This window comes from Apis dorsata, unplaced genomic scaffold (assembly GCF_000469605.1).
Source record: "Apis dorsata unplaced genomic scaffold, Apis dorsata 1.3 scaffold_1055, whole genome shotgun sequence".
Classification (NCBI taxonomy): Eukaryota; Metazoa; Arthropoda; class Insecta; order Hymenoptera; family Apidae; genus Apis; species Apis dorsata.
The window spans coordinates 80,282-93,395 of record NW_006264153.1 but is presented as its reverse complement, the minus strand read 5'-3'; the positions used below and the strand labels follow the sequence as shown (position 1 = coordinate 93,395).

The 13,114-nt window shown below is 24.6% G+C and overlaps 1 protein-coding gene across 6 annotated transcripts in view; it reads left to right on the top strand.

Annotated features, from left to right (window-relative positions):
• LOC102678320 overlaps positions 1-13,114 on the top strand; it is a 20,263-nt gene that overhangs the window by 2,051 nt on the left and 5,098 nt on the right. For 2 of the 6 annotated variants that reach the window (XM_006624377.2, XM_006624376.2), the window contains exons 2-3: positions 8,001-8,080; positions 12,790-13,114. The exon at positions 12,790-13,114 ends at the window's right edge or, in 1 of these variants, runs on beyond it. In XM_006624377.2, the coding sequence (XP_006624440.1) occupies positions 12,790-13,114 (325 nt within the window). In that variant the 5' untranslated portion in view covers positions 8,001-8,080. Of the gene's footprint in view, positions 1-5,228; positions 5,458-7,259; positions 7,337-7,702; positions 7,821-8,000; positions 8,081-12,789 lie in introns of those variants that run through there. The other 4 variants (XM_031514541.1, XM_031514543.1, XM_031514542.1 and 1 more) reach the window with 4 other exon arrangements.

The window sequence follows — 13,114 nt, the reverse complement described above, 5'->3', positions numbered from 1 at the left end:
TTTTTTTTTTTTGTTAACTTTTAGAATAAAATATTGCTTGTAAAATTAATTAGAAATTTAATCCCTTGACAAAATCTTATTATAATGGTCTCCATCGTCATTAATGAAATATTGTTAGCAATTAAATAAATCAGAATGTAAAATTTATTGAAATATATGTATATTTTAAAATTAATAATTATTCAAGAAAGCTGAAATTAATTATAATTTTATATAAAATCTTATTTTTTTGTAATTATATTAAAAATAATATTTTTAGTTTAAAAGTAGCCTTTCTGATGCACCTACTATAAAAATCATTTATGAATCTTAAAATTTTTGAACATTTGGAAAATAAAATTTAACGCATAATTTTGATAAAATTAATAGTGTAATTATAATACAATTATGATTAATATTATGAATGAAAACATGATCTTAGAATGTTATCAAGATTTACTAACGATTGTTATGAATGATGATATTGTTTGTTTTTCATGTATCGAATTGATTTGCATTGAATTATACATGATGATAAATATGATGGTGTGTAATGATGATGGTCTAAATAATGATCACACAAGAGCTTAAGATCCTACGCCTATGTATTTTCTGCAATTTCAGATGGTATTGCATAGCAAGGATTCCATACTTATATTTCTTATCGGGATAAGATTAATAATTCATTTTATTTTTGAAGTCTATCGTATATTTGAAAGTGAAAAGAATTAAAAGTGAATTTATGCATTCAATTAAATCTTATGCATTTATTTATATTCAAAATTATATATCTATACTAATCAGATAATTATCTTTTATTTTTATAATACTATTAATTAAAATAAATTATTTTAAATAAAATGTCATAAAATAGTGAATAATAAAATATTGAATTTTTAAAAATTTTTAATAAAATAATTGTTTTTTGAACTTAATATTCATTAAGTTTCGCATTAAATATAATATTATAAAAAATTTAAAACGTAATTTGTCACATACTTTATTTTATTAAAAATATTCAATATTTTATTATTCATTTTTCTAATTCATAAGTCTATTTCATAAACAGTTGTTTTAGCTTAGTGTTTTGTCATATTTCTCGTCTTACGTCAGGTACGACAAAGATAAGAAGTTCTATTTTTAAAGAATAATCATTTCTGTTATCGTTATTTAACTGAAAAAAAATATTTGTTTTTTTAAATGAAGCAAATTTTTATATCCATGAGAATAAAAAAAAATATTATCCATATAATTATTCTTTTATTTAAAATTGATTTAAATGCAATAAATGTTGAGATTGAATGTTGAGAATGTTTTGAGATTTCTAGAAAACGAATTTCTATAAAATTAAAATTCATTTCAAGAACATGTATCTTCACAATGACTAATTGTTAAAAGTTATAACTAATATACGATGGATTGTTTCATATTTCCGTGATAGTAATCTTAAACGATTTTTTTAGAATCTAAATTGTATAATTTCTACTAAACTGTTTAACTGTTTTAATGAAGCGAAATAAAAAATGAAAGTTATTTTAAAAGTTTCACATATTTTCATTTATTTAATTTATATATTAATTATACAATAAATAATGATAATAAAATATATTTCTAAAATATAAAAATATATTAATATAAATGAATATATAATGTGCAATGTTAAGAGAAATATGTTTTACATAATATTTTAAGAACTGGATTCAAATGATAATTTAATTCGAATATAAATACTGGATTTCGTAGCAAGTGAAACTTTCACTGCAACCTTCGATTTTTAATAATCCTCTTAATATGGTAAAAATTCGTATATTTTACATTACAAATATTATGAATATTACGTATATATATATGGGATAAAATTATGTTTAATATTAAGAATCATGTGAAAAAAAATATTAAGAATCTATCGATAAAAAAATTAATATAAAAAAAAAATGTTTGTTGTAATGAAAATGTTTAATGATGTAAATGAAAATTAATATAATTATTATTACGATAAAATAGTAAAACATTGATAAATAGTTTGAAAAATATTTAAAAAAATTAATATTTTTAATTTTTAATTTTATCGTTTTCTGTTTTTTTTTCTTTTTATTTTTAGTTAATTATTATTCAATGAATTATAATTATTGTTTTGAAAACATTTTACTATTTAAAATAATAAGAATATTATTTTAAAGTATGATGTTCACACATCTCGAATGTTCATGTTCATATTGCAACTAAATTGCAACTAGTTTCTAATCTTGAATTACCAGTTATGCAGAATCTATCTTTTTATGAAAAAATATAAAATGAATAAAAAATAATATAATTATATAATTAATATAATTTATAATTTCCAACTTAATTATTTATTTATTATTATGTTATTATTTTTTCTTTTATAAATTTAATTTAATTTTGTAATATTAATTATATATTTATATAAATGTGTTGCATAATAGATATAATAGGATGTATTTAAGTTATATTAATTTTATTTTTCATCTATTTACTTATAATTTTACTTATACGTATTTATTTATAATTTACAATAGATATAAATAAAAAAATAAAAATATATAATATATATATAATATAATAACATATACATATAAAAATTTGAGATGGTAATCTTTTTAATAATTCTAGAAGTATAGTATGTTAATGTTATATATAAGAAAAAGCCAATTTGTTTTATTTCTAACTTTTTAACAAGATGTAAAAGTTTTATTGTTTATTCACAAAATTTTATTTTACATAATGTTTTACATAATGTATGACTGTTAAATGAAAAGAAATGATATAAAATATTTACAAAATAAGTTGTAAAATTTTTTGTATAAATAAATTCAAATTCTTTCCTATCATTTATGTATAATAACTTATATTTTTTATATAAAATTTCAAAGACTTCAAATTTTAACTATATTGTTAATTTAAAAAAACAATTATATAATATTTTACTATGATAGATTAAAACTTAATATTTTGTAATGACATCCGTAAAATGTTTTATTATATGTGTTTTATTATAAAATTAAAGATTCTATCTCAAAGTAAGAGTTCATTCTCACCTCTTGATAAATTAGAAGATAAAAATGTAAAATTCTCAGCCATATAAATAATAATAAAAGTGTTAAAACCATTAAGAGTGCTAAACTTATATCATGATATCGATAATCACATCTGCAGGATATTCTACAAATGTAACCGTATAAAAGGTTAGAAATTACGAGCACGATAAATTTTTGATATTATTTCATTCTAATTTATATTTCTATTAATTATTTTTTTCAACAATTAATAAAACAAATAATACAAAATCGATCACCAATATAAGAAAATTGCAAGGAACAACTTGAAACAAGTTACATAAAATCTCTTCTTGACACATTTCGATTGATTCTTAACGTGCATCGTACAAGGGCACATGGCGCATGCACAAGCCAGAGTTTCGCGTGTGCGTGGCTAGTGAAAGTAGAGTGTTTGCGCAACGAGACGACAATGTTGTCTCCTTCGGATACTGGTTCGACTTTAAAGGCTCGATGCCTGTCTCCTAGACTTTCAACCTGGCCGGCTATTAACGTCATTCTCGTTACGCGTTCACTATTTTTTTTTTTTTTTTTTTTTTTTTTTTTTCATTCTCTTGAATCAATATTTTTATCATGGGAATCCGTTTCTTCTTTTGATTGGCGTGGAAATGGCTCGCGTGTTCCTACGGTATTCATAACGGCAACAATCTTAAAATGAGGTCTGAAAAAGATAATCTCAACAACATTTACGCATAAACACAGGAAGAAAAATACAATTCAATTTGCAAATTATGATATATCTAGTATTGATCTTTACACATAATTATTTCTGTAATTCTGAAAAGAAAATTCTGTAATTTTTATAAAATTACGTAATTTTAAAAAATTATCTTTGTATGTATGTTATTTGATTTGAAAAAAATAATGGAATATATGAGTTTTTTTTATATATATATTTTAATTTTATTCTTAAAATGTAACTTTAAAATGATTATAAAAATTTATTAAAATAAAAAAACAAAGATAAGAAATATGTCTAAACATTTGTTAAAATAAAACATTTTTTTTAACATATGAAAAAAAGGCAATAAACCTTGTTGCTTCTCTTTTAAAACGTCCTTCAAAAATTCTCATAAAGCTTTCAAAATCCTATTCTCCGTTTCTTTTTATCAAACTTTGAAAAGCATTTCAAGCGAAATTTCCCAAATACAATTGCACAGTATTTAAGGTTATTTTTTTTTAATAAAAAATATATTAGTAAATTGATGCGAAATTTGCACAACAGAAAATAAAATGTATAAAAACATAATGAAAAAGAAAATAGAAAATAAAAAATAAGATAAATTATAAGATTATTATATAAAAGATTATATAAAAAATTCTACAGATGATTATCGAACAACTATTCTTTAGAATGATGCGATGATTTGGCATGTAATCTGCATATTCATTTTTATCGAATCATTATACTGAAGATTTTCAATCATTACGTAAAATTTATTCTTTTTGTCTCAAACGTTTTAAAAATAGAAAAAAGATTTAATATCTCTCTTATATTCTCATACAAAAAAAAAATTATACACGCATATTAGATGCGCAATAGTTATATTTCGACTTGACTAGATTTCACGTTTCGAGCACGAATTTAGACGATCTTAGTCGAACTTGAACGAATTAGAAAGTAAATAAACGTAATGTCTCTACACTACTAGTAGTAGTTCCTTGACAATAGCATGGAGATTTTGACGCGTCTAAGAAAGATTAAGTTAAGTTAGATTTTACTTAAAAGTTACTAAGAATTTACCAATATTTTTGATTTATTTATTTTTTAAGAAAAATGAGAAAAAATAATTTAGATTGATTATGAGAAATAGAATGGATATATATGTTCGATTATTTCATGACACAATATCTAAAAAAAAAAAAAACAGGAAGTTGCTAGGTCGAAGTAATTTCAAAAAATGGTAGAAATAATTTTACGTCTGTCACCGAAGCAATATTGTAAGTGGTTTCGTTTTGCATACATAGATTTGAAAAATAGGTGATATGAACAAAAACAAAAGTTAAAAATAAAAAAGCATAGATATATGAAGTAAATTTTTAATAAAGTGAAAATCGCTAAAAATTTCAAATTTTAAAATTGAACAATATCGAGTTCAAAGACAGCAGATAAAAGATATGCGAAAGAGATAAGATAAGATAAGATATATACGAATAAAGAAATTAATAAAAGATAGAAAATGGAATGGAATAGATATATCGAGAAAAAGTGATGCGTCACACCATCGAGAAGAAACAATCGTGGAAAAGGTGTGTCACAACATTCCTTGTTCAAATTACCAATTACGAACACGTACGCGTCTCTTACACGAAAAATACGTGTAGACTCGACAACTCCACCCGATTCGACGACTCAGAACGTGATCGACAAGACGATTTCGTTCCATCCAGTTGCGTGCAGGTAGCTAAACACTTTTCCTATGAATAACTCATTGTTATTAAGCTTTATCTTCATGATGATCTTCATGATAAAGAATTGACAAATCAAATGATCAAATATTTTTATAATTAAATAATTATATAAATTGTTTTATAAATCATTTTTATATATTAAAAGTGTTATAAATTTTTTAATTATTGAATTTTATATAGTATGATTAAAAATATGATCAAAGGAGATAGTATAGTTCATTGAAACGTGAAGAAAAATATGTTTGTTTAAAATTTATTTTTTCATTACGTAAACAAGTATGGGTAAAGTGGAAGTGAAGAAAACTAGAGAGGAACTGACCAGGAGTCAGTAACTTTCCTTTCCAGAGTGTTCCTCCATTATTGAAATTATTGTTGTGCAAATCTATTATGACTCTCTAATTGAAATTTTAAAGTTTATAAAATAATTACTTATTTTTTAGATATTTTAAAATATATGAATATAAAATATACATATATCAAAATATTAACAATTTAAATAAATATTCAATGTATTATAAAATATTTGAAAAATGTGTTTTAATAAAAATGTAAATTCTATTTCAATTACATAATTAATCAGTAAGAAATGTTAAATGTTTTATTACTGATTCTTAACGAAATCAAAAATGAGGTTATATTCTATAATATTTATAATGATTTTTCTGTCTTTTAAAAATACAATAGTCCCAAGTATCTACTATTTAATAAATAATAAAAAATTTAAAAATATTATATATTTATAATATTTTAACACTCTTCTAAAATAAAAGTTCGAATTTTATTCTGTTACAAAACCTTGGAAGTTTCAAATATGGAACCAGTCTAACGCTTTCTATATTTTAGAAACTAAAAACTTTTGATGCTCTTTTAGATTTTTGAACATATGCTTTCGAATTCTTCTTGATATATTCCCTTAGAGATTCCCAAGACTTATATATATATTTCACTTCAAAAATTTCCTCTATATCTTCGTAAAATTTTTCTCTTTCTCTCTCGCATAATACTACTCTTCATAACCTAACAAACTTTCACTGCGTAATAAGAAAACCTGTCAACATGACTGATCCGCTATATTCATATTTCCTGATTCTCATTTTCTGAAAATTTTCGTCCATTCCCGTGTATATCTTCGTAAAATTTTCCTCTTCCTTTCTCGCATAATACTACTCTTCATAACCTAACAAACTTTCACTGCGTAATAAGAAAACATGACTGGTCCGCTATATTCACATTTCTCGATTCGTATTTTCTAAACATTTTTTTTTTCTATTTCCGTATATATTTTAAGATTTTTAAAATCGTATTAAAATTAATAATATTCAGACTGATGTTGATTATGCAAAACATTAATATATTATAAAATAATTTATTAAATAAATATTGCATATGCGCATTTTTGTAAATTTTTTTAAAATTTTTATTATTTTTATTATTTTTTTTAAATAATTTTTTTTTATTATTTTATTATTTTATTATTTTTTTAAAATTTTTTTATATGCAACGAACAATTTGTGATCCCATATAAAACAAAAAATTTCTATTACACTTATTTTCGTTTCATTTAAAAAAAATTGAAAGAAAAAAAGTATAGAGAATAAAATAAAAAAATGAAAATTTTAATTGATGTTAAATATAGTTGTTTAGGTATAACAACTTTTTTTAATTATTCCCCTTTATTTGTGGATGATTTAGCGAGATGAAAAATCACGTGGTATCGACCTCGCCTGTTTCCTGTTTCATACACATGCAAGTAATTATGTTACTTAGTAGTGTGTACGCTCTCTTCTCGCCGAGACCTCGACCGATTCTTTTAGCTAGACATAGACATGCTCGATAGTTAGATGATAGATAAAATAATATTTCGTAAAGTTGTTAAAAAAAAAAAAAAAAATAACAAACGAAATTGATTTGATTGGAAGAAATTCAATACTAGACAAAATGATTATGAGATAATTATAATAAATAATGTTATTAGTAATTGTTAATTAATAATTTTTGACATATTAATTTTAATATAAATAAGAGTAGATATATAAGTAGATATATAATTTTATCGAATATATATAATTTTCAAATTATTTAAATTATCATTTATTAATAAACATAGGTTCAAGACATTTGATTAAGCAGATGCCTTTTATCTTTTGAGCATTAAAAAAAATATGAATACTTATCTAGAAAATTATTCGAATGATATTAATTATTGAAAACATTAAATATGTGAAAATTATTTAAAATAAAAATAGAAATAGTGAAGAAAATATATTTCTTATGTTCGTTACGAAGAAGATATTTTTACTAGATGTAGAAATAAATCGCGAAATCACGCGATGGATGAAAGAAAAAGCAATGGTTAGATGCATGCACATAGTTATGCAACATAGTTGTGCTTTCATGAACATATATTTCGTGCTCACGTTATTTAAAATATTTTCTATTTAGTGTGATAATTATTAATTATAAATTATTAATTATAATATTAAATACAGTAAAAAAAATTGATTATATTTTTAATTATTATTTAATTTCCAGATCATACAGGCATGCGATTATCATAGCGAGACTAAATCGAGGGACAAGGAGAAGAAAATTCAAATATTAAAGCAATAAACGTAAGTATAACAAAAATTTCAAAAATTCATTTTTAAATATTTTGATTTGAATCCAGGCGAAAATTACTTAATATATATAAAACTGTAATTTTTTTAATAAAAATTCATATCAATAAAAATTGATGAATATAATAATTAGACAATGAATTTTATTTTAATGTGTATAATGAATATAATTCAATGTTAGAAAGGAAAAGAAATTAATATTAATTTCATAATTCAATTTTTCAAAATGATTTACAAACATTTAGATAAAAGCCTGAGAGATTCATTAGAGAAAATTGTATACATGAAATTTATAAAGTCATATTGAAACAGTGGTCATTATTATCCATGATTCCCATGAATCAGCAGTTTGCTAACTTAAGTGATGGCATAAGCATTATATGTAATCTTCATCGGCTATTAGATGAATTCATAGTATGTATTTTGAAATAACAGTAACGACGAAGAAAGGAAGACAGTGGTATCGGATATTGAATGAATATTCGTAAGATATAATTGGCAACCATATCTATAAATCAACAGAATAGATTTCCTGCTTAACGATTTATTTACAGAGTCTATTTAAATAATTTTATATATTAAGAAATATACTATATTAAGAATAATCAGTAATATACATTAACGATTTTTTCGTATAGGAAGGAAATAGCATATTTAATTAATTTATTGAATGATATATTGCAAATAAAAAGAAATTAAAAAAGATAATGAGTGAAAGAGAAAAAGAGCCGAGGATCAAAATAAACAAATGATTCGTTCTAGTGTTTTAGAAGAAGCCCCCACCTTCCATGATTAGAAGTAGTGGGGGGGCTTACGTCATAGATCGTCCCATACAGTTATTCAACGTTTACCGTGAATTTTGAACGAAATTTTAAATATCGAAATCAAACAGTGATTTGACGAATGAATTCGAAAGTAAATCTCAAACAAGATTGAAAACCATTATTCTTTGAATAAATTGAATTTCATTGGAATTGAGGAAACTTCAAAAGTCAAATTATTTAAATCTTTTCTAGTCGAAAATATTCGGTTAAATGATCAAACGAAACTAGAAGCTAGCTCGACGAGAACGGAAATCTTTTGACCGCGACAAGACAAAAGGATTTGATGAATACCAGTAAATAGTAACAAACGTGCCGGTTCGTTAGTGATTCTGTGTAAAAGGACTATTACCGTGGCGTGTAACGGTGCGAGTGCATCAGACCATATCAGAACTTTCCTTGGACGAAGCTGCATCACGCGACAAGAGCTGGCAGAGAGTTTCGGATGAGCAAGGAAGTATCGAGGCGACCTCTGGTGCGCGTTGCGCAATATTTCCATTACAAAGCTTGGGATGATACAACTCTGCTCGGCTCAGATCCGTTTGGAATGCAACACGGAAGAAATTTGATCCTTTAATGATCGTCATTCAACGCCACGGAATTTTCGCCTCTTTTAAGGCGGATAAAACATTCACTCTTGTGAAAAATGGCCTCTCGGATGGAGATTCTGTAATTTCGTTATGTATCTTGGAATCAAAATTACATACATGTATACGAGTGTGAGAGAAAATTGGAAGTTTTGAATATAATGGTAGGTAAAAATATATGGTTATCTAATATATTTTTGATTGATAGGTTAGAAAATGTAAATTAATTTTTGAATAATAATCATTGAGGTTAGGTTTTTAGCAGTCATTTTACGCTTGTTAAAAATTATTTATAATATATTTAATTACATGGCTTAAAAAGTTTGTTACAATTTGTTTATAAACGATCAAATAAAGATAAACGTATTTATTTCAGTTATCTATCCACTTTCATTAAAATAGTTTCATTAAAATTAGCAAGTGTAAGTTTCTTTGTAAGCAGCCATATATAGATCAAGGAAGATCTGATTTGCACACAAAGCAGACCACGTGTTGCTTGGAACTGCTATATATGTTGGATTATTCGCGATAGTTCTTGCTGGTTCAACAGCAATATTCCTAGAGGATGTATTGTAAGCGTATGATTCATTAATGTCGTCATTGCAGTTGAATTTACCTCGCCACGTGCAAGCATAACCATTTCCTGTAAGCAACTAGCTGATTGAATTGGATGACGAATGGCGACAAAAAACGAAAGAATATTTTGAGTTTAATCACTTGTCAATGATTAACCATTGGATGAGTTTTGCAATAATTATTTTACAAGAAAGCTTATTCAGTGAAACATTGATTGTTTGAATAATTAAATTGGTCATAGTGATGAATTATTAATAAATTTATGAAATTAACTATAACATACTTGTTGTAATTCTATCAAGGTTTGATTAGGTTAAATTACAACATAGTAATACTTAATTTAATAATTAATAAATTTAATGAAGTTAAACTTATTGTAATTCTAATTAAGGTTAGGTTTATTATAATATATTTTCTTCTATATTCATAATATAACATTAATGTCTTTAATAAATTACAATTTATACAAATAATTTTAAAACATAAAATCCTGTTTCTCTTCGTTAAATTTTTCCTCTCATACGAATTTTATAAAATTGAATCTGAAAATTCTGAAAACATGAAAACAGGATTACAAATGAAATCAAGAGTGATCACAATCGATTTAATCCCATTCAAAGTGACAGGATTATAGAGAATCGTATTTAGCCTTACCTATGTATAAAATTCTATCACCATCTTCGACTCTAACCATGGAATATTAATACGTGAAAAGTACAAGGAAATTTCGTCTTGCATCGCGCTTTCTTGAATTCCACTTACATAGTACATCTGTTGGAACTCACGATATCGGTTACTGAATCAATATGCTGTAGCACGAACGTACATATCTTCGTCAATATTCATTTTGCGCATGTTCGAACTTTTACGGATTTTAATTCTTATTTTTCTTTTTCAGATAATTTTAATTTTTTGCTTAACAATATTATAATGTTCGAGAAGTTCTTCTAAATTTTTTACACGTAAGGAAAGCTCGAGAAAATTTTCATAGTTTTCATTCTAAGAATCATAAAGCAAGGAGAACACAAGAAAATTAGGAAAATTAAGGATAGAAATTCTATAAAAATAAAAAGAGGACTAAAAATCAAAATAAACATATCGATGAAATGTTTTATACTATGTTAAAGCTATTCTTCTTTGTTGGTGGTGAAAATTTATGTTGCAAGTCATTTTAGAAACTTATCAAATTCAATGTTTATTTTACATCTATATTTATTTATGAATAAATACTCTACTATATATTTCGTTTTAATATTTTTCAGATTATAATTATTCACATTAATACATATAAAAAAATCACAAAATTCATAAAAAGTAAAATAAAAATAATATTTATATATCAATATTATACATGTATATTTATTTATTTTAAATAGCCTTCAAAAGAGAAATAAATGTACTATATAATTTTTCCAACGCTGGAAATTAATCAAGTAGGAAATTTTTCTGCTTGAAAGATAGATGTGGATGTTCAAGATGAACCATACCTTTAATTATTCCTGTTTCCGAGGGTTTTGAAGCCATAATAAAATGTATTGAGTTAATCATGGAAATAACTTTTGCAAAATTAGCTTGACATTCAATAAAGTATATTAAGTATAGGAAGATTATAAATATTATATTTTTTATGATGTATTAAAAGTCACTGAAGTCACAGATGACATTCTATTCTTTCTTTAAATTAATTTTCAATTTTAATTTCTTTAAAAATATCTTATTGTAATTTCTTGATAATTTTATCGACAATTAAATAATTTATTGTGTATTGAATTTATAAATTTAATGTTTTATTTAAATATTATTTATATAGAAAATAAAATATATAAATGAAAATACTTATAAATATATTTCTTATATTTTATTTCAGAGATTATTTTCTTGAATAATAAAAATATGCTTTATTCTATTGTTTTTAATTTTATTTCAGATATTATTTTCTTGAATAATAAAAAATATGCTTTATTCTATTGTTTTCAAGTTTCACAAACATGTTTTTACATTCCTTTCCAAGAATCAAAATTCCGACGAATAGAAACAAGAACGGACCTAAGCAATAACTTAACCTAACCTAACCTAATCTAACTGGAACGCTATGGGACCGTTCTCCAACGTTATATCTCCCTTCGAGGCGTAAAACTATCGTACAGTGTTGCAAACTTCAATGTCAAATTGGATTGTTACGTTCGCGGATAGAATTCTTACGTTTACTGTTCACGATCGATACGATTTTTACGCCGTTTGTTCGCGCTCGAGTGTCGAGCGTTCAAGAAAAAAAGAAATCGTTGAAAGGATAGATTTGCAACGACAGTGGTCGGGCCTTGATTGCATAACCATATAGGATGACATTGATCGTGAAGCAACATGTTTACAAATAGAAGATCGATGATTTTCGTAATATTTAAAGGTTTTTATAATAGAAGATTAAAATAAATTTTTGATGCACTATGATAATATTATATCGATATACTATATTATAATATTGTACATATAATATTGTACATGGATATACTATACTATATCGATATACTATATCAATTATCATAATAACATAATGATGTTATAGTAATATATTTTTTTAATCATCAAAACTATTCGATCTATTACAATTTATATTAGTGCATAAATCTAATAATATACATACATACATAATAATAACATACATACTTAGAAATCTAAAATACTAAAAACATTTAAAATAAATTCAAGTGAATATTTTCAGATGCTACTTAAATTGCTGGCCGTGCTCTGTACAGCATTTCCTCTAGTGCTGTCGCAGAGCAACTATGCATCGCAGGGAAATAGTATCGAATACCAACCAGGTTTACCGCCCAGCACAGTGTTGAACGGCAAGGTAACCAAATTGGACGACATCTCGTCGATGATATTTCTGAATCGCACGAAGGCGTACCTGAATTGCAGCCAGGGTAGCATGCAGGTTGAATTGAAGTTCGAGGAACCATTTTACGGTGTCGCCTACGCTGATTTCGATCGTAACAGCGCGTGCATATTCAAAGGACGTGGCTCGACCAGCGCCAAGTTGGAAC